Source organism: Halichoerus grypus, chromosome 7, assembly GCF_964656455.1.
Source record: "Halichoerus grypus chromosome 7, mHalGry1.hap1.1, whole genome shotgun sequence".
In the NCBI taxonomy this organism is placed as follows: domain Eukaryota; kingdom Metazoa; phylum Chordata; class Mammalia; order Carnivora; family Phocidae; genus Halichoerus; species Halichoerus grypus.
The window spans coordinates 11,783,157-11,803,992 of NC_135718.1; the positions used below are offsets into that span (position 1 = coordinate 11,783,157).

At 51.4% G+C, this 20,836-nt stretch overlaps 1 protein-coding gene across 2 annotated transcripts in view; it reads left to right on the forward strand.

Annotated features, from left to right (window-relative positions):
* RGS10 (regulator of G protein signaling 10) overlaps positions 1-20,836 on the forward strand; it is a 38,354-nt gene that overhangs the window by 12,517 nt on the left and 5,001 nt on the right. For both annotated transcript variants that reach the window (XM_036123828.2, XM_036123829.2), the window contains exons 3-4: positions 295-381; positions 11,961-12,104. In XM_036123828.2, coding sequence (XP_035979721.1) covers positions 295-381; positions 11,961-12,104 — 231 coding nt within the window. The remainder of the gene's footprint in view (positions 1-294; positions 382-11,960; positions 12,105-20,836) is intronic.

A 20,836-nucleotide genomic window follows, 5' to 3' on the forward strand; every position in this document is an offset into this window, starting at 1 on the left:
ACTTAAATTTACTCTTTGGTAATTTATTGTCATCTTAGACTTGTGAGGAGATTCCTGCTTCATTTTTACTCTTCCTGATGATGTCCAAGTCATTAAGTTCAAATGCATATGAAATTCTAGCTTTAACATTAAACATACGCTTTGTTTTTCAGGATGGAGTTTTCGAAGGGTGACTGAACCATACTCATTAGTTGCATTTTGCCAAACCAGCCCTTGAAGGAAAATGCATTATTTGTTTCTTTCTTACCTTAAAGTGGAATACTGCTTGATGTTTTTTCTTCTTTTTATCCATAGGAATTTTTAAAAAAGGAATTCAGTGAAGAAAATGTTTTATTTTGGCTAGCATGTGAAGACTTTAAGAAAACACAGGATAAGAAGCAGGTATGTCTTCCAGTCTGTGATCACGTTCTTGATAATTTTTTTTCCCTCTCATTATAAAGTTACAGCTGCCTTTCCAATAGACTTTGAAATTGCCTAAAGAAATCTGAGCCATATTGGATTTGGGGAAAGACTGAAGCTTCAAATTAGGTATCTTGTGTTGATCAAATATTAATAATTTTAAAAGTGTGTTAATTTTTTAAAAAATATTTTATTTATTTTTGAGAGAGGGGGAGAGAGAGCGTGCACGAGCTGGGGGGAGGGACAGAGGGACAAGCAGACCCCCTGCTGAGCAGGGAGCCCGTTGCAGGATTTGATCCCAGGACCCCGGGATCATGACCTGAGCTGAAGGCAGCCGCTTCACTGACTGAGCCACCCAGGCACCCCAAAGTGTGTTAATTTTTAAATGGAGCTGTTTAAATGGACAAATAGTTAAAGTAAAAATAACGATTTCTGTCATTTCGAGTTTATCATTGCGCACGATTTTTTTCTTCATGAATAAGTTATGAGGATGCTTCCCCAGAGTTTGACATGTCGGCATTTTGTACGGATGTAGTAAAATGATAAACAGATGTGTGGCGATAAAAGCACAACTCGAATCAGATAGATTGTCAATTATTCAATGTATCTTTACAAAACATCCTGTAGTTGGCAGGCGTCCCGCATAGAAAGTTTCTGACTGTTCTCCTGGGTAGATGTGTGCTCTTTGCAGGAGGTAACCTTTAATTCTGATGTCAGCAGATTTTCTGTCCTTGAAGGCTGGGTGCGAGGGGAGGTGGAGGAGATTATGGGGAAGAAGGCCTATGGATTGGGTATGATTGTGAGGCCTATGCCTGTGTATATCTAAGAGGCTACCAGCTAAATGCCTACAGGGGCCGGTGAGTAAACATGAATCCATGAAGCTTTTGGTGTGAGGCTATAGGGAGTGGTGGGGACTGGGGCCATTGTGGGTAGCTGGCCCCGCCCCTAGGAGCTGTGGCTGATTCTTTAGCTGACTTTGGGGCCTGTGGCTGTCTGGGCTTTCCGTGCTTTGAGTTCTGCCCACCCAGGTCTTCGCTTGCCCACCCTTGCCCCCAGAACCCTAAGGGGCGGGCCTTTCTTCCTAAGGCACCTTCTTCCATCTTCAGCCCAGCGCTGCCTGGTTTTCCAGAGAAGTTGGACGTTTGGATTCTTAGGAATAAATGTTGGAACTAATTTGTAAAAAAATGTAAAACCTTGCCTGTCAAACAAAACATATCCATGGGCAGAAGCAGCTCGTGGGCTGCCAGCTTTTGAGCCTCTGTCTCCAAAACCTGGATTCCATGAAGCCAGCAGCCGTTACGCACGTGTTTGTAGACAACAGCTTGGAGAATGTTCGTCATTGGTGTGTTCAGAGCCTTTTCCTGACTCAGACACACCTCCCCCAAGATGGAGCAGCGGGGCCTTCCTTCTACCACCTTCCTCTCTGTGAGGTTGAGGGTGGATGCTAAGATAGGTTCCCTTTAGCTTGAATTTCCTAGGTCAGCCTAGAAAGCCTTCCCAGGGCGCCTGGGTGGCTCAGTTGGTTAAGCGACTGCCTTCGGCTCAGGTCATGATCCTGGAGTCCCGGGATCGAGTCCCGCATCGGGCTTCCTGCTCAGCAGGGAGTCTGCTTCTCCCTCTGACCCTCCTCCCTCTCATATGCTCTCTCTCTCTCTCATTCTCGCTCTCTCAAATAAATAAATAAAATCTTTAAAAAAAAAAAAAAAGAAAGCCTTCCCAAGCAGGACCCTTGGCATTTGCTTCCTTTGGGCTTCTTCTCTTCCCTGGATGACTTTGTCTGAGCCTACTAGGCGGTGAATGGCCTCTGGGGAAAAGTGAGCAGGTGAGTCTGCCTGCCCTGGAAAGCTGGGATGCCACCCTGGAGACAGGAGTGCTCATTGTTTTCCTTTGGCCCCAGCACCCAAGACAGGGCCCAGGGGCCACTGTCCATAAATGCTGGACTGTGCAATTTGATTTGTCCAGCCTCAGGCTAAAACCCTAGGCGAGAGCCCAGCAGGCAAACAGATGTCCATTCTTCTGCCATATTCTTTATGTGTTGGGGGTGAGAGGGGCCTACAGGTCAGCCGGCCCTCCCTCCACCACTCTGCCACCACATTGTACTAATCGGGAAGCTGAGGCCCCCCCACAGCTGAGCTGGGACTTGGATCAACATTCCGAGGTCTCCTGGACGCTCTCCCTGCATCATGCTCGTGCATCCTTAGATTCAATTGAGTCCACCAGATCTCTGTGGAGGGCCTGCTTAGGGCCAGGCCCTGTAAAGTGTGTGGGGGACACACAGGGACAAAGACAGATGAGCTTCTTTAGGGAACAGGCATGGAGAAGGAAAGCAGCTTGTTAAACAAGCCTTTGCAAGTGTGCTAAGCAGAGAAATGGGAAGTGTGGGTTCCGTGGGAGCCTAGGTGGGGGTCGGTGGGGAAGCTGACACCTGAAGTGGAGTTTGGGGGTGGGGGTAGCTTGTGGGGAGGACAGCCTGGAGAGAAGAGCCGAAGGAAGGCCAGGTGGTGGGAGAGTAGTGCATGAGGGGCAGGCCAGTTCTTCTGGGCTTGAGGCTGGGAGGGAGGGGAGCTCACACCTGGAGAGCCTGGGAGTCCAGGTGAACACTGGAAGGCCACGGAGTTGGGTTGCCCTGGCCCATCCGCATCCTACAGGCAGAGCTTCCAGATTCTGGCAGCCCCTCGCTGCACCCCCATCCCGACACCCAGCATCTGACCCCTTGAAGGTTCGTGTCCTGAAGCCTAGAACATGCAGTGAGTGCCTCACGAGCCAGCCGACAGTGCTGGGAAGCAAGCAAGCATCCGTGAGGCCCGTGGCGCCCAGACCTCATCTGGGTTATCACCCTGAGCCTCATGACTGTCCCCATCCTTCCAGATGTGTGGGCTGTGGTTTGGGAGGGCACACAGCAGCTTGCCCATGCTGCCCGACCTGGTGCGGACGGGGCCAGAGCGCAGACCCAGGTCTCTGACTGCGGGGCCTGTGTATTCTCCAGCGGGTCTGGCTACAGGGGAAGTAAAACCAGGAGTAAGTTCCAAAGCACTAATTTTAAAAAGTGGAGGGGGACGGAGGCAGGGGGAGAAGTGAGCCCAACCGAGTTTCACAATAAGACTCGCCCTGTCTGGTCCAGCAGGGAGTCTGTCGAGGGTGTATCTCTACAGTGAACGGAGGCATTGGTGGGATCCGTATGAATCTTACGTTGCCTCCATTGCTTTATTTTTTATTTATTGTTAAAGATTTATTTATTTTAGAGAGAGAGAGAGAGAGCACGAGTGGGAGGGGCAGAGGGAGAGAGAATCTCAAGCAGACTCCATGCTGAGCGTGGAGCCCGACATGGGGCTCTCCATCCCACGACCCTGAGATTATGACCAAGAGTTGGACGCCTAACTGACTGAGCCACCCAGGCGTCCCTCCATTATTTTAAATAGGCTCTGTGCTGGCTTGTTTTTTCATTCTTTCCCTAGGATTACCCAGCTGGATCTCTCCAGAGCACTTACAACTTCTCTGGCCTCTTGTGTGTAGGATTTCTTTATTTCCTTTCTGTACTGTCTTGTCTTCCCGCTATCACGCAGGCTCCGTGGGTCTGAGATCCTTGTCTGTCTTCTCCCCACTGTATCCAAGTGCCTAGAGCAGCCTGGTGCTGTTTACTTCCTGCTCTCCCCACTCAGGTCAGCTGGCGCCTGAGGACTCACGCGGGGCGGGGTCCTAGCGCCCTCCCCTCCTGCTGCAGTGATGGCCCTAGGGACAGACATGTTTTCTCAGAAGCTCCAACAGTGGACCTGCACTGTGCCCCGCTCTCTTCCCTGGCCCGTGCTTCGCCAAGGGAACGGGAAGGTCTTGACACTCTGCGTGCGCGGCAGAGATGCTGGGCTTTAGGAAGTTGGGAGGGTGATGCCCCGTACCCCCGCCCTCCTTGGGGAACCTAGGGTGGTTGTACCTTTCAGGGTGTTCATACTCAGCAGACAACTTTCAAAGCACTTCTCTCCCTTCCCAATTTCTTTATGGCTTGAAATTTTTCTGAAAAGTGCCTCTCCCCCATGAATTCATGAATTCACACAAGAGATGGATCTGTTTTCTAAAACTGAGCAGTGTTTATGAGTGATAAAACCTCAGGAAAAGCTCCAACGAGGTGTTGGGTATCCCTGAACTCATTCACTCATTCATTCATTCAGCAGCATGTGCATACTGGGCTTGTTCACTCTGTGACAGAGTGGAGATGGACATGGCAGTTTGTGCAGATTTGTAAAAACCAAGCCAGGAGTAGGGGAGGGGGAGGGGTGGGGCAGTGCAGGTTTCTTTCTTTCTTTCTTTCTTTTTTTAGATTTATTTATTTATCTGAGAGAGAGAGAGGGAGAATGTGCGAGTGTGGGGGGGAGGGGCAGAGAGAGAGAGAGAGAGTCTCAAGCAGACTCTGAGCTGAATGGGGAACCCGACGTGAGGCTCAATCTCACAACCCTGAGATCATGACCCCAGCTGAAATCAAGAGACGTTTAACCAACTAAGCCACCCAGGCGCTCCGCAGTGCAGTTTTCTAATAATCATAGCTCCGAGAGGGACTGGTACTGGTATTTAAATATAATGGTACCTTGCCTTTTTATAGTGTTTTAGAGTTAACAGGGTTATAGGGGAAGGGATCTATGGTATTTATGATTTCAATTACATATTATTTAACACTACAACCTGATCCAGGATTTAGAGTGTTTGAGGTTCTTATTTAAAGTACTAAAGCAGGGGCACCTGGGTGGCTCAGTCGTTAAGCGTCTGCCTTCGGCTCAGGTCATGATCCCAGGGTCCTGGGATCGAGCCCCGCATCGGGCTCCCCGCTCCGCGGGAGGCCTGCTTCTCCCTCTCGCACTCCCCCTGCTTGTGTTCCCTCTCTCGCTGTCTCTCTCTCTCTGTCAAAGAAATAAAAATAAAAAAAAAAAAATTTTAAAGTACTAAAGCAGGGGCGCCTGGGTGGCTCAGTCAGTTAAGCGTCTGCCTTCAACTCAGGTCATGATCCCAGGGTCCTGGCAGGGAACCCCCCATCAGGCTTCTTGCTTAGCTGCTTCTCCCTCGCCCTCTGCCCCTCCCCCAACCAACTCGTGTGCTCTCTCTCTCTCGCTCTCACTCTCTCTTAAATAAATAAAATCTTAAAAAAAAAAAAAAGTACCAAAGTAAAGGTTTTCCTAAAAGGCTACAACACCATCTTCTTTATTAAAAAATATATATATATATTCAAAAATCCCCAAGTGACCCACGCTCCTTCTGGAGTAAGATGGGCTGGTGCCTTTCACCCCGCAGCACCCTCCAGATTTCACTCCCCCTCTGGTTCTTGCTGGGCCTTTCAGCATGGGTTTGGCTGGGTCCAGGCTGGCCCGAGCGGAGCTCAGCTGCTCCCGGCGTGGTTTAGACCCAGCACTGGCTGGCCCTGCGCCCCTGTTCCTTCCGAGCTAACTCATCACTTCTAGATGTTATCTACCAGCTTCCTCTTGCTATAACCAAGCTTTCACTTACTCACATCCCTGTCTACTGTATTTTCACGATGAAGTCTCTTTCCTGTTTGCTGCTGAGCCAAAGGGGATGCTTCCATGTTTTTTCTTCTTGGACCATCTTGTGTTTTTCTTATTTTTATAACCTCCGGCAGCCCTCTAAAATGCCTCTCGACACGGTGTCGCGTGGGCTCAGGCCTCTCGGTTCGCCTCTGCAGCTGGGGTTCACCTGGGGACCATCCCCTGGGGGCCCTCTGACCACAGCTCCCACGGGGGCGTCCCCAGGCCTTCCTTTGCCACCATGGGCGTTCCTCAGCCCCTCACCTGCTTCCAGGACCTGGGACCTCCTCTGTCCCGAGTCGCTCCCTCATCCTGGGGCGACACGGCCAGCAGCAGCTTCCTGCGGAAGGGGACATGGCAGGTGGACATTTAAAGATCTTGTTGAGTGAAAATGTTATTTTTTCCCCTACTCTCCCACTTCACTGATACTGTGATGGAACAGAAATGAATTCTAGGTCGACACTCCTTTAGACCTTGGAACACACCTGTCCCACTGTCTTCCATTTTTGTTAAGAATTAGTATTTTATATGTAAACTGTTTTGTGTCTTTTGCTCTTTTCCCTCTGGAATAGCATATGTTCTTCTTTTCATCACAAATATTCTACAACTATATAGTCAGAGGCTTTGGGGGGTTGGGGTTCATCCACCATGTAGGCGTTTTGTGGAGCCTTTTAATCTGGAAATGTGTAGTTCTGGGCAATGTTAGGTTGTTACGATTGTCGTGACTTCTGATAACTCCTTTCCTTCCATTTTCTCTGGCCTCTTTCCCAGTGACGGCCCTCCTCCCCTGGACAGAGCGAGACCTTCACTTTTACCTCTTTTCCCTCCCATTTTTTTCATCTCTTTGGCTTTTGGTTCCCACTTCTCTTTTGGAGATTTCAACTTGACTTCCACATCCGTCTGTGGAATTCCTTTTTGCTTTTGTTTTCTCTAGCCTGGGGCCCTGTAGTCTCTTCCTGGTGGCCACAAGCCCGATATGCTCATAAACCACACGTACGTCCAGTGCGCGGCGCTGGGAGGATTTTGCTGGGGGTCCAAAGTAGAGTTCCGCTTCACCGTTTGGTGTCTCATCCTTCCCCTCCTCGTGCCTCTGTTCTGCAGCTTCCCTGAGTCAGTTTCTCTAGTGGAAAAACTCTAGTCTCTCATGGAGAAGGGATGGGGGATAACTGCTCAGGGTTGGGGGTATCGGGGCTCTGGGGGTCTAATGGCTTCTTTCTGCTGCCCTCCTCGTCCCTTCTGTCTGGGCCACCTGATGCCCCCTGAGTTCCTGCCATTTTCGGATGCTCCTTGTTGGCACCCCCCTCCCCACCCGTGCAGGTGCACGTTTGTTGTCACACTCCCTGCAGAGTCATCCGCTGTCCCTCCAACTGCTTTCCATTTCCTGAGCCAGTTCTCAGAAATATTCTCGCATCGTCTACTTGCTATTTTCTTTACCTCCTTCTTTTTCTGAAGCTGATATGAATAAAGGTAGTGGCTCAATCCTTAACTTTTCTCGTGTGTCCTCTCCTGCGGTCTATCTCCGGCCGAGTGCTGGGAGTGGACAAGGACTGACTGTGCAGGCATGTGAAGGAGGCAGAGTGAACTGAGTGAACAGATCTCGGTGACAGGTGCAGTGTGGGGTGAGACAGGTGTTGGGGACCGTGGCTCTCAGCTTCCTGAAGTAGAGATGGCAGGACCCACTGGCCAGGAGGGGCCACTTTGCTTTTTGGTGTTAAGTTGGAGGTGTCTGTGGGACATCCAAGCCCACATTTCTAGAAATCAGTTGGCTCCATGGTCAGTAGCTTGGGGAAGAGGGTTGGGCTGAAATCTTGGGAGAGCACTGGTTAGGAAAGCATCCTCGCTAGGGCAGAAGTCTGGGAATCCCAGAATTTATGGGGGAACAGAGAGACGGGAACCTACAAAGGAGACAGATAGAAACAGGAAGGTGTTGGAGGATCCTGAGAGGGCAGCCAGGGGCCAGAGAGCAGACCAGGAGAAGGTCTGAGGGCCTGAGGCACCGGCGCATGTCGGTGGGCTGCTGGGAGGTGGGCAGCAGGTGGGCGGAAGCCAGGCTGAGCGGGCCGAGGAGGGGGGCACAGGGACGATGGAGATGCAAAGTGCACGCTTTTCCTTTGAGATGTTTCAGGAAGAAGTCAGGAGTGGGGAGGTCATTAGCGATAAGGGCACGTGGAGTGGAAGGAGGTTTTATTTTCCCAGTGGAAAAGGTTTCAGCCCCTTAATGGATGAGGGAGAGAAGAAAGAGCAGGGAGCTTTGGGATTCTGATGCTTTTGTTGTTCTTCTGGGTAGATTGCTGTGTCTCGGGCTGATACTAAACGAATTGCTTCCCTTCCACACGCACGTGCTGAGGGTGCAGTGCTTGAGCGCTGACTTCTGCCTGGGCGTTGTTATGACTGACGCATTACCAGGCTGGAGTGAAGGCCCCAGACTCACGGGGTGTCTGGGAGAAGCTCATCTGGGTGCACACACTCCCACAGGCGGTCCTCAGGTTGATGCCAGGAGTCATCACATGGGCCCTGGGGGATCCTTTTCTAGCACCTTCTGGACAGGCAGGGTCAGATGCTGGGCCTGTTTGGCTCTCCACAGAGCAGGTGTCCTGGCGGAGGCTGGCCGGGCTGGGGAAGAGAAGCTGGCCATCCTTCGAGCTCACACCCAGAACCGTAGACCCAGGCAGCTCCACCAGTCTGGTGGTGCCCGTTCTGTCCCCGTCCCGGCAGGGCTAGAAGAGGGTTAACAGAGCGATGGAAAATCTACCAAAATAACTCGAGAGACCCGGTTCTTCTTTTTTGTTAAGAGTTCTCGGCATGGGCACCAGGCCTTCCCGTGACTGGCTTGTGGTCTGCAGTCTAAGGGTTTCCCTTTTCAGTCACGCTTCCTATCCCAGCCCAGATGAGCTCTGTGGCTGAAGCCATTGCCCTGTGTGTGTTCAGCCAGGGGTGGGGGCAGCCATGCACCAGGTCGGCCCTGGACTGGGTGCCTCGGGGACCCCACACTCTTCCCAGACAGACTCAGGAGGGGTGGCTGGGGACCTCAGGGTGGGGCTGAGCCTCCCAGAGGCCAGCATACCTTCACCCCCCGCCCCCCAACCTGCTTCCTCTCCTCCAGGCCCCTCCCGCCCCCACCTCCAAGCTTCAGGCTACTCGGTACACTTCTCCTTTGCAGAACCACCCAAGATATCCTGGATTCATCTGGAAAACGTGTGTGTGAATGTTCAAGGGGGAGGAGAGACCCAAGTGATTTCTATTTCCAGAGCTCTGCACGGAGTTTGCTGATCAGACTAGTTGGAATTGTATTTTCATGAAGTATTGTTAAAACAGGAAGTGGTTTTCCAAAATTGTTCCTCACGGACAGAAGGGGTGGTGGAAGTGGGGCTCGTGACTTCATGGAGCGGTAGGTCTTTGGAAAGCAAGAAACTCCGAAGTGCTGCCCTGCCTGGATCTCTGCAATGGCCTCCAGACTTGTCCCTTGGAGTAGCCATATTTAGCCTAAGATGTTCCTGTGTTGTTGAGTTGGACATCAGTTAATGGTCCACGGCAATAGTTGATCCAGAAATGACACCATGGCCTGGGGCGTTGATCTCCCACCCGGGTAGTCTTCCTGTATGTACTGTCAAGACTTTCTTTCTGGGGAGGGGGGTAGGATGGTCAAGCCTTGGCCTCATGGCATCTTTTGTCAACTAGTCCTTGGAACCAAAATAAGTTAAACTCCCCTCCTTTCAAGCACCAAGTATTGAAGCCTTCTGGTGGTTTCTAGAAGGCCAAATGTTTCCAGAGCCTGGGCTGTCCTGAGCCGAGCTCTGCAAGCCTGTTCAGGGTCCCAGGTGGGCTCTCTGGAGACAATGGCTCTTCTCTGGGCCCCATGAAGCCCCCCAGCTCCCCCCACCCCCCACATCATGGCTCCGTGGCTGCAGATCAGAAGCATTGGTCTCCCGACTTGCTCTGTGGGGTGAGGTACTAGATGAGGCTATAATGTTCAGAGAACCGACCCCCATCTTGGCCACCAGCGAGGTGCCTCCTTTCTCTAGGAGAAAATAGAACCCTCAGGGGATGCCTTGGAGGACCAGGCTGCCTTGTGCAGCCCCAGCAAGGAGGCATGCTCTTTTTAAGACAGAGAGCACTTACCCTAAGTGTTTTTGCTCTAGGTTTTCGCTGCAACCTGAATGTACGTGGGCGTATCTTTTCCAACTGTGCTTAGAAGCATTTTAAGGGCCTGTATCTACTTAGGACTGATGCTTTCCAGCAGGTCGGCACTTGGGACTCCGGGTGGGCAGCGAGCCTTCTCCCCTTTGCTTAGGCTCATATCCCGGTACCAAAAAAATCCCTGTCCTGGAATGTGGACTGACTGGACCCCTAGAGGGGGTGATGTAGCTCACAGGCGTGGACTGGGGCCGGGAGGGTGGGGGGATGCAAGGCTTTGGAGCCAAACAGCCCTCAGTCTCCCTGCAGGCTCCTTGAATAAGCCACATCGCCTCTCCTCTGAGTCCTCATCAGGGAAGTGGAGTCAACAGGAAATGGTCCTTTGCTGGATGATCAGGGGATTAAGGAAATGGGATCATAGCTGTAAAACCCCTAGCATGTGTCTCAGGCATAGTAGGTGCTTGATGACCGGTTGGGATATGTGTGCATGGTTTAACTTGGTTTTTTATCTTTTTTATTTTCATTTTTAACTTTTATTTTATTTTTTTAGAGGGGGAAGGGGCAGAGGGAGAGGGAGAGAGAGAATCTCAAGAAGCCTCCACACCCAGGATGGAGCCCAACGTGGGACTCCATCTCGCGACCCCGAGATCATGACCTGAGCTAAAATCAGGAGTCGGACGCTTAACCGACTGCACCACGCAGGCGCCCCAAACTTGATTTTTTATTTATTTATTTTTTTAATTTATTATTTTTTTTTTTTTTAAAGATTTTGTTTATTTATTTGACAGAGAGAGATACACAGCGAGAGAGAGAACACAAGCAGGGGGAGTGGCAGACAGAGGGAGAAGCAGGCTTCCCACCGAGCAGGGAGCCCGATGCGGGGCTCGATCCCAGGACCCTGGGATCACGACCTGAGCCGAAGGCAGACGCTTAACGACTGAGCCACCCAGGCGCCCCGAAACTTGATTTTTTAAATTGTGGTAAAACACTCATAGCATAAATCTTACCACTTAACCATTTTTTAGGGCTCTCATTTTTACTGTTTTAATCATTTTAAAGTATACAGTTCAGCAGCATTATGTACGTTCACACTATCCAGTTCCAGAAATCTTTTTTTTTTTTAAGATTTTATTTATTTATCTGAGAGAGAGGGAATGAGAGAGAGAGAGAGCACATGAGAGTGGGGGAGGTCAGAGGGAGAAACAGACTCCCTGTTGAGCAGGGAGCCCGATGCGGGACTCGATCCCGGGACTCCAGGATCATGACCTGAGCCGAAGGCAGTCGCTTAACCAACTGAGCCACCCAGGCGCCCCTAGTTCCAGAAATCTTTTACCGTCCTGCAGAGAAACCCCTTACCCATTTGCAGTCGCTCCCCCTTGCCCCCTTCCCCCAGCTCTGGGCCACCACTCAGCCTTCTGTCTCTGTGGATCTGCCTCTTTTGGATATTTCACGTGAATGGAACCGTGCAGTGTTTGGCCTTTGGGGCCTGGCTTCTTTCCTCAGCACAACGTTTGCAAGGTTCCACCATGTTGTAGCGTGTGTCCATGCTTTGCTCCTTTTTATGACTGAAAAATATTCCCTCGAGTCCTTCGTTTGGAGGCTTCACAGGATGGTCCTGAATGGTGCAGACTGTCATTCACTCTGGGCCGGGATTCTTTCTCTCTTCATTTCTAAATGGATAGTGTCGCAATTTCATGACAGGAAATGTGGCTACAGACATGTGGCAGGGGTGGGAGTAGGGGCTAGGCCCATCACGAGCCCTCCCAGCACAGAGCGTAGCCCCGGGGCGGCAGCCAGAGCCCCCAGGGGCGGCGGAGCTGCTTCTGAGTCTGGCTGGAGTAGAGAACTGGGCTCAGGCGGGAAGGGCTGGGCTCCCAGGTAACAGGCTCCCTGTGTCTCCTCCAGATGCAGGAAAAGGCAAAAGAGATCTACATGACCTTCCTGTCCAGTAAGGCCTCATCCCAAGTCAATGTCGAGGGGCAGTCCCGGCTCAATGAGAAGATACTGGAAGAACCACACCCATTGATGTTCCAGAAACTCCAGGACCAGGTAACCTGACTTCCCTGCCTGCCCCTGGATGTGACCCTTATTCCCAGGCACCCCAGAAGCCGTCCCCTCTGGCTGGGCAAGTTGAGGCACACTGAAGGGCTGTGGTTGGGGAACGAGAGGGGACTGGAAGGCCAGGCTCGGGATTTGGTCTGTAGGAGGCTCCCTCAGGCCTGCCTACTTTTGGTCTACACACAGTTTGAACCAGCAGGGTTATCTGTCTTCTCAACCCAGATTAGAAGGGAGGCTGGAGCTATTCCAGGAGCCCACACTGAAGAAGCAACATGTAACTGCTGAAGGTAGGAACAGAGAGAAAATTCTAGAAAGCAAGCACAAGGACTCACAGTGGTAGGGAAACTGGGGCTGTTTTTGTGCAAATATCTAAACACGGCCACCCACTGCTGGTGGCCCAAGGCTGTAAGCTAGTTCATAGTGAGGCTCCTGAATTATAAGGAAAAGGTTAACATTTGGTACTTTATTCCACTTAACACAGGAAAAATTGAGTTTAAAAAATGGACCTATAAGGGGTAAATTAGTTTTCTGGCAGGCTTTTTTATGAGATATGCCAGTGGTAATAGGAAAAGGGACGAAACCGCACTCCAGAGATTTCTTAGACATGAATTTGCAGATGTGACTATTCAGAGTGCACTTATGAAATGTTATCTATACCCTTGTTGACGATGGAACACAGACCAGTATCAGGCTTCTCCTGGCTCCATCCTTATCGAGGGAGCAAAAGCCTTCCTTGGCTCACAGGTGCGAATGAGTCTTTAGCTTCATTCAGCAGCCCTCGCAGGTGAGCAAGCGCAGACCCATCTGGAGGGCTTGTGCAAACAGACGCTAGGCCTCACCCCCAGAGTTAACCTTCAAATGTGATGGTTCCCAGGTGGCCTGAGACTTTGCCTCCCTAACAAGTTCCCACGTGATGCGGATGCTTCAGGTCCCGGCACCACACTCAGGGAACTGGTACAGTGCCTCGGTTGGCCTTTTTTGGATCATCTGGAGTGGGCACAGAGCCCAGAGCCTGTCCCAGCATCCACGGTGCCCCATCTTTGCTCAGAGTGAGATTAGGAACAGTTATTCAGGTAGCAAACACAAAGATGGAAAGTAGTTCAAGAATGTTTTCCAGCTGACACGGTGGAAAGGGCAAACTCCACGTGAATTGAATCCTGAACCAAATTTAGGTGTTGAAGGAATTCCAGTGGCTGTGGGTGACTTGTTGAGGGCTTCCTGGAGGTGGTGGTTTTGAGCCAATGGGAAGGATGCCATGGACATGGATTTGTGGCCGGAAAGGAAATAGAATGTATGGTGAAAATGCACTTCTTGTGTCCATAGCTGCATGAGGATATCTGCCCCACCTGGACCTCTGAGGCATTTTTTTCTTTTAAAGATTTATTCATTTATTTTAGAGGGGGGGAGGGGCAGAAGGAGAGGGAGAAGCAGACTTCCCACCAAGCATGGAACCCCACTTGGGGCTCGATCCCATGACCCATGAGATCATGACTTGAGCTGAAACCAAAGTCGGATGGCCAACCAACTGAGCCACCCAGGCGCCCCATGGACCTCGGAGTCTTTTAAAAGCTTCCCAGGGTACTTTAAAGTACAGCCAGTTGAGAACCTGGGCTGAACCCCCTGTGTCCTAGATATTTTCAATAAGAACAGTATTTACTGTTCAGGGGTACCCTTCAGTGTCTGATGCCCACTTGGCGTGTACCATCTCATTAATCTCCAGCACCATTATTATTATTCCCATTTTGGTGATGCAAAAAGCAAGGTTCAGGGAGACTCAGTGGTTTGTTAGTACAAAGTCACACAGGGAGCAGGAAGTGCTAGAGACCCGCTGTATTCTCGTCCACCTGCCTGCAAAGACCACATAGTCTCTGCCACGCTCACAGCCTGGGTTCATGGGGGCCCCTCATAGCTCCTCAAAGCCCCAAAAGACCAGCTGGAGCAGAGGGACTGGAAGGGCCAGGCGAATACCGGCAACCCCATTTTCTGGGACCGCAGAAGCCAAGGTAGTAGGGAGGAATGCAGTAGGCAGACGTCACTCCATTTGCCGGGACCTCGGGCTCCCAAGGACCCAGATGTCCTGCAGTTAGGCCTGAAGCGTGTCCCCAGGTGGAGCTGGACCCCTGTGACCAGGCACACTCTCCTGGATGCATGGAAAGAAGGAAACACAAGGGACAGAGACCAATCTTTTTTTAAATGACAAAGAAAAAATATATTTTTTAAAGACTTTATTTATTCATGAGAGAAAGAGAGAGAGCATAAGCAGGGGGAGCGACAGAGGCAGAGGGAGAAGCAGGCTTCCCACTGAGCAGGGAGCCCGATGCGGGGCTCGATCCCAGAACCCTGGGATCATGACCTGAGCCGAAGGCAGACGCTTAACTGACTGAGCCACCCAGGCGCCCCCAAAGAAAAATATTTTTTAAAATTACTTCTATTTACCTGACTATAAAAATCCTACATGCTTAACAAAAGAAGTTTGGGAAATCAAAATATAAAGATGAAAAAATTCATAATTCCATACCTGGAAAAAAACCACAGATAATATTTGATTTCTAGATTTTCCATCCTTCTCGTTCCTGTAAGTACACATGTGCCACAGTGCAGCTCCAAGTACTTAATGTGAAGAAAGCACTTGTGTATATCCTGTTGCTAAAAATTCAGTTACTTGAGAGGGGCGCCTGGGTGGCTCAGTCGTTAAGCGTCTGCCTTCGGCTCAGGTCGTGATCCCAGGGTCCTGGGATGGAGCCCCACATCGGGCTCCCTGCTCCGCGGGGAAGCCTGCTTCTCCCTCTCCTACTCCCCCTGCTTGTGTTCCCTCTCTTGCTATGTCTCTCTCTGTCAAATAAATAAATAAAATCTTTAAAAAAAATAAAATAAAATAAATAAATAAATAAATAAATAAAAATTCAGTTACTTGAGAGGGAGAAAGAGGCACTATCTTCCAAAGGTGCAACAGGGCGGAAACAAGGTATTTGGCATCGGAGCTGATTCCGCAGCGAGTGCCTGGGAAGGGCTTCTGCGTTCTGTTTCCCTTCGGAAAACTCTGCCTCTCAGAAGCCTTGCTGGTAACCATCAAAATGTGCGCTCGGCATGGCCCGTAGTTCTCTGTGCCCCAAAGGCCCCCCTGGAGGGCCCTGTGTTTCTAAGTGCAGGAGTTTGAAGCCGAGAGGAGCATGTTTAGAACCACAGAGCTCACCTAACTCGAGCCCTGCCCCCCTCAGTGGTTCTGGCTGTGCTGAGCACCACTTGGCTCAGACAGAGCTGTCTGAGCACCTGCTTCGTGCTCCCCCTGCACCCCGTTCACCAGGGAGACTTCAGGGAGCCTCAGCCCCTCCTCAGGGGTGCAGCCGGAGCGTAAAAGGGTGGGAAAATCCTCCATGAGCATTAAATTAGATGACCCCACATTCATGCATCTGATTTAAAGGAGAGCTTCTTGGGTCTTCATTCAAGTCCTGTTTATTCTTGGTTTACACACAGTTCTAGCGGCCTCGGCTTCTCAGGTCATGGCAGATTGGAGATGCTGGTGGAGGCCGGGCAGGGATGGGCAGCAAGAAGCGACAACTGACAGGCAGGGCAGAGACAGAAAAATGAAACTAAACTTCAAACCGCCCCCAGCACAGCGATATCTGGAGCCACCGAGTGTGGGGGCCCCCAGCCCCACACACAACCCTGGGGGCATCCCTGAGCCATGGGATGGTGACACCATTAGTGATCCTGATCCCCCAAACCATCAGGCTGAAATTGTGGTTGACGTGTTCTGTGAAGGATTGTGTTAGACATTTTGCTATCTTAAGAGAAGTTTGGGGGCTTAAAACTCCATCACTTTGAAAATTTATGGAAGTGGAGAGATCGTTCTCTGATTTAACTCAGTTCTGCAAACGTGGCCTGGTTGTGTGCTCCGCACAAGGCTGGGAAGGCCATGAGAGGTGGGGGTTGGACGGTGGCTGTTTCCTTGGAACCTTAGCCTAGAATCAAAGGACAAATTTAAGTTGTGGGAAGCAGGAAGGAGGAGGCGACCTTACAAAGAGTTGGTTTTTTGAATGAATTGCAATTTCCTGCAGTGTCTTTTTTTCTTCTTATAAAAATCCTCTGCTGGCAGGTCTATTTCAGTTCTGGTCGGTTTGCTGGTATTTGTTCTTTCATTCACTCCCTTATGCTACGATCTTGATGGAGAGCCTACTGTGTACCAGGGACCATGCTAGGGACCGTGTGTGCAGAGAAGAAATCAGCCCTCGTCCAACCATGAAGACAGAAAAAGATAAATGCTATGAAGTAAACACAGCAGGTGGTGGGCTAAAAGTGACCGGGAGGGGCCTACTTTGGATCTCGTGGTCAAGGAGGGCTCCCTGAGGAGGTGACTGAGCCCTGAGTGGCAAGGGGAAGCCAGGTGAGAAGGGGGCAGGACCTGCCAGGGAGCGGCAACAGCAAGTGCAAAGGCCCTGGGGTGGGGATCTGCTAGGTGTGTTGGAGGAGGTCAGTATGGCTGGAGTATACAGTCAGTGAGGAAGATGGTAGAAACTAAGTCAGGAGGGACTGGCTGGGGTTAGGCCCTGAAGCTGTGGTAACCAGATGCCGTCTGCAAACCTCCAGTGCCCTGATGTTAAAAAGTCGCTCCCTGCTAGTCACGCCCCTATTTCCTTAGACCTGACGTTTCCCCCTTTCCTTTGACTTTAGAATTTAGTAGCTGTGAAACGTTGGGCAGGATGCAGTCCCTCTCTGTGCCTCAGCTTCCTCTTTGGTGAAATGGAGGTTATGATAAGACGCTTGGGAGGCGAAATGCAGGCGTATCTGTGGCGTGTTTACTCAGGGCCCTCCATGAGTGTTACTGCGCGTGTCCTTTAGAATGTCACATGAAGATAAACTTTAACTTCATGCAGTTCTTAACCGGGGACCATTTTGCCTCCCTCCCCAGGGGATCCTGCACAATGTCTGGAGAGACCTTTCTGGCTGTCACAACAGGGGTGGGGGTGCCACCGGCACCTCGTGGGTGGAGGCCAGGATGCTGCTAAATATAATGCACGGGGCAGCCCCGCCCGACACAGAATTATCCGGCCCCAAGTGTCAACAGTGCTGAGGTTGAGAAACCCCGGCTTCCAAAGCCATGCAGAGTGGCCGTGCCTTGCCCTCACCGAGCCTCGGGTCCCCACCTAGAAACAGCCAATAATGTGTAGCTTTCTGCACCATCGTGACTTCAGGAAGACATTGGGGCTGAGCCTCCTCACCGGTCCCACAGTACTTTCATTGTGCATCTATTTGAAGCTGGGACCCGGCACCTCGGTTTGCAAGTGAGAAAGTTCACCCCAGGGGAAGGCGACCCGACTAGCCCGAGAGGGGACCCCGCGTGGACGCGGGGCTTCCTGTGCATCTGGACCCGTCCTACCGACCTGCCGGCCTGGCGCCCCGTGGGACCCGGCCTTGCCGTCCTCCTCCCGGTCTGGGCCGCCTCTTTCCTTCCACACATGCTTCACAGCAGCGCTGTCTTTGGCCTTGAAAGGCCCGCCAGGGCTCTCGTCTTCGCCTTTCCCTCACCCGTCTCCCTTGCCCCGCCGGGCTCTCGTGTACCGCCGGCCTGGCTGATTCTAGCACATCCCTGTCGGTCCCTCAGGCACCGAGTCAGCTACGACAGGAAGGGGTCAAATCGGTCTCAGCAGCCTCACATGCTTTCCTTTGTACAAGAGGTGACAGTGCCCGTCCCTGCCGGCCTTGTCGGCTTGGCGGGGTGAACACACCGGGCCGCTCTGCCACATGGCTGGGAGCTCCAGGGAGGAGGGCCGGCCCAGGGACCCCCTCGGCCGGCACGAGCCGTGAGCACATCCCGTTACTGTGTCATCTCAGATTCTGAGCAGGTTAATTTTAAAAATTAATTTTTTTAAAGATTTTGTATACTTATTTAGAGAGAGCACAGTGGGGGGAGGGGCAGAGGGAGAGAGAGAATCTGAGCTGAGAGAGACTCCATGCTGAGTGCGGAGCCCCATGTGGGGCTCGATCTCAAGACTCTGAGATCACGACCTAAGCCGAAACCAAGAGTCAGGCGCTTAACCGACGGAACCACCCAGGCGCCCCTGAAAATTAATTTTAATTGTTAAATAACTACATGTTCATTGTTGAGAAGAAAAGAAAATTCACATAACCCAGGAGGGTCTGAAGTAAAACGTTAAAACGCCTCAGGCCATGCCTTCCCTCTCCTTCCCTAACAGTAATGCCCGTATGTTTCATATCCTTCCAGACCCTTCCCTGAAGGTGTAAGAATGGAATGCTTTGAAATCTGCTCAGTGACTTGAGATTGTGCCATGTTAATGATTTAAAACACAACTCTCCTCCTAGAAGTGTCTCTTCTGCACCATTCTACCACCTTTCTTGCTCTGAAGCCTCTGGTTTGAATTCCACAGACTAGCCAGATTGGTTCCCTCTGGGACAACGAGGAGATTGGAGGTGATGGGAGGGTCAAGGTCATTGCACATGGCACCTTGAAATCATTGCTTTCTGGGACCATGAAAGAGGTTTGAGGGGGAGCAGGGCTGCTCATTCTTCTTTCTTAAACCTGAGGGATCCCAGTGCCTACACTTAAAGCAGGTTTCAAGTGCTGCCGGGACACTCGCACCCAGGCTTCGTGCTAAGTCTGGTCTGGGGAAGGCAGAATGCAGGTGGCCTTCTCCACGGGAAAGGAAGCCCTCGACCTCTGATGCTTAAAAAAAAAAAAAAATGTAGAAACGACTTCAGTGAGATGTCAGTGCTCCCAGCCACATCCTTGACAGAGAAAGGAACCATGCGTCCGGCCCCTTGTTGGCAGTGCTTTACTTTGAATTTCCCCAGAAACCGAGAAGTGAGAAACACTTCCTTTTTAGACATCAAGAAGGGGTGGGCCGGTGGGTGAGGACCCGGCCGTGGGGGAGGGGCTGCCGTGCTTCCGGGGTCAGGTGGGGGTCCACTCCCTCCCCCACCCCCTGTATCTCCCAGTCCGCAGTGGTGGCTGCGCCCAGGGATTCTGGGTCCCTCCGCCTTGTGGGTGCTCGCTGACATCTGCCCCTGAAGATCAAGTCCAGTTCCGAAATTGGCATTTTCCAGTGTGCAAAAGCCCGAAAGAGCAGGTCGTGGGTTTTCATTCAAATGGAAGAAAAGTTGGCTCCCTGCGTCTACCACAGCCTTAGGAGGGATGGGGCGGGGCAGGAAGGATAGTATTTGAAATACTTTGAGTTTTTTTTTTTTTTTATACCTTTAAAAAGGTATTTAGGGGAAGAAGGTGGGATGGGTGCTAGAATAGCTTTTAACTCTCCTCCTGAGTTAAGGCAAAAATAAAATACCTTCACTCCATGTAGAAAGCATGTCATTTGAGCCTTGGATTTGAGTGTGATGGACTCCAGGAAAAAGTGGACCAAGTGCTCCGCTGCTCCGTGTGACAGCACCAGACCCATGGGCCTGTGAGGGGATATCACCCTTGAGCAGGGATCTCTCCTCCTCTGCCCATGTCCACCCTCCTTCTGGAGTTTTGATCCCACCTGGCATGGCGTCCTTCTCTGGCAGCCTGTCTGGGAAGCAGGAGAGAAACTTCCACGGCCTGGCCTGGCAGGTTGGGACAAGGGCTGAGCTGAGCTGCTCTTTGCTGGCTGCCCTCAGACTTTCTTCTGGATGCACTCCACTCAGAAGATGGGGAGACGGTCTTGAACTTCTGTGGTGGGGACATCCCTGTGTGTGCCCTGCCCCATGGCCTCTGATCATTTCATGGCCTCAGGGCTGGAGGGAGGTAGCTCGCTTTCTTGGCACTTTCTATCTGTACGTGTGGGTAGGAAAGCATGTCTGTGGTCTGGGTGTGTGGGAAGAGAGCATGTTCTAGAAGGTGCAGTTCAGAGATGGTGGCATTTGCCACCTTCTTTCAAGAACCCAGTTCTTGAAGCAAATATGAAATCTCACTACTAAAATTTTCTGCTGCATTAAAGGATTTCTTTTCCTCCTTGCATCCAGTTGAAATAACATGGCAGAGGGGTTTGGAAAGGAGGGAGGATGCTCATTTAGGTCTTTTCATGTTCCTGCTGTCTGAGAGGCATTAAAAGATTAGGCTTGAAATGCACTTACTGGAGACAGTGATGAAATCTTTCCCGAGGGGCCTGCTTAAGCGTCCGGTCTTCTCCACGGCCGAGCGTGCTTCTGGGAGGGTGTCCTTTCTTGGAGCAGCAGATTCGGAACAACCTCCAGCTGGAGTCGCCGCGTGGGTATTCTCCCTCGCAGAAAGGCCAATCCTAATCAATCAGCGGCCCGGGATCTGGAGAGGGAGGGGCCCTGGTTGTGTGATGGGACCCGGCGCATCGATGCCCGTGGGCAGGAGGCTCCCTTTGCCTGTATCACTGAGAGTTCCACCTCTGGCCACCTGCCGGAGTGGAGCCCAAGGCAACGATGCAGAATAGTTTATAGTCGAGGCATGCCGCTGACAGATGTGGGGCTGTCCAAACCTGCAACCTGCTGAGCCCCAGCTGTCTTGGCCAAAAAAAAAAAAGAAAAAAAGGTATGGAATGCCCCTTAGCTGCCAACTGGGGTTTTCTGCTTCATCGGCTGCCTGTCTCTCAGAAGGACCGTCTGTCTGCCATATCGCTCTGCTCCGATGCCGTCTGCCCATCTGGAGCCTCACCCCCACCCCCGATCTGTCTCCACCTTCTGCTTTCTCTTCCCCGCGGACAACTTGAGGTGTGTTGGAAGGGTGATGCTCTCAGTTCAGGCCCCGTGAGGCCAGTTCT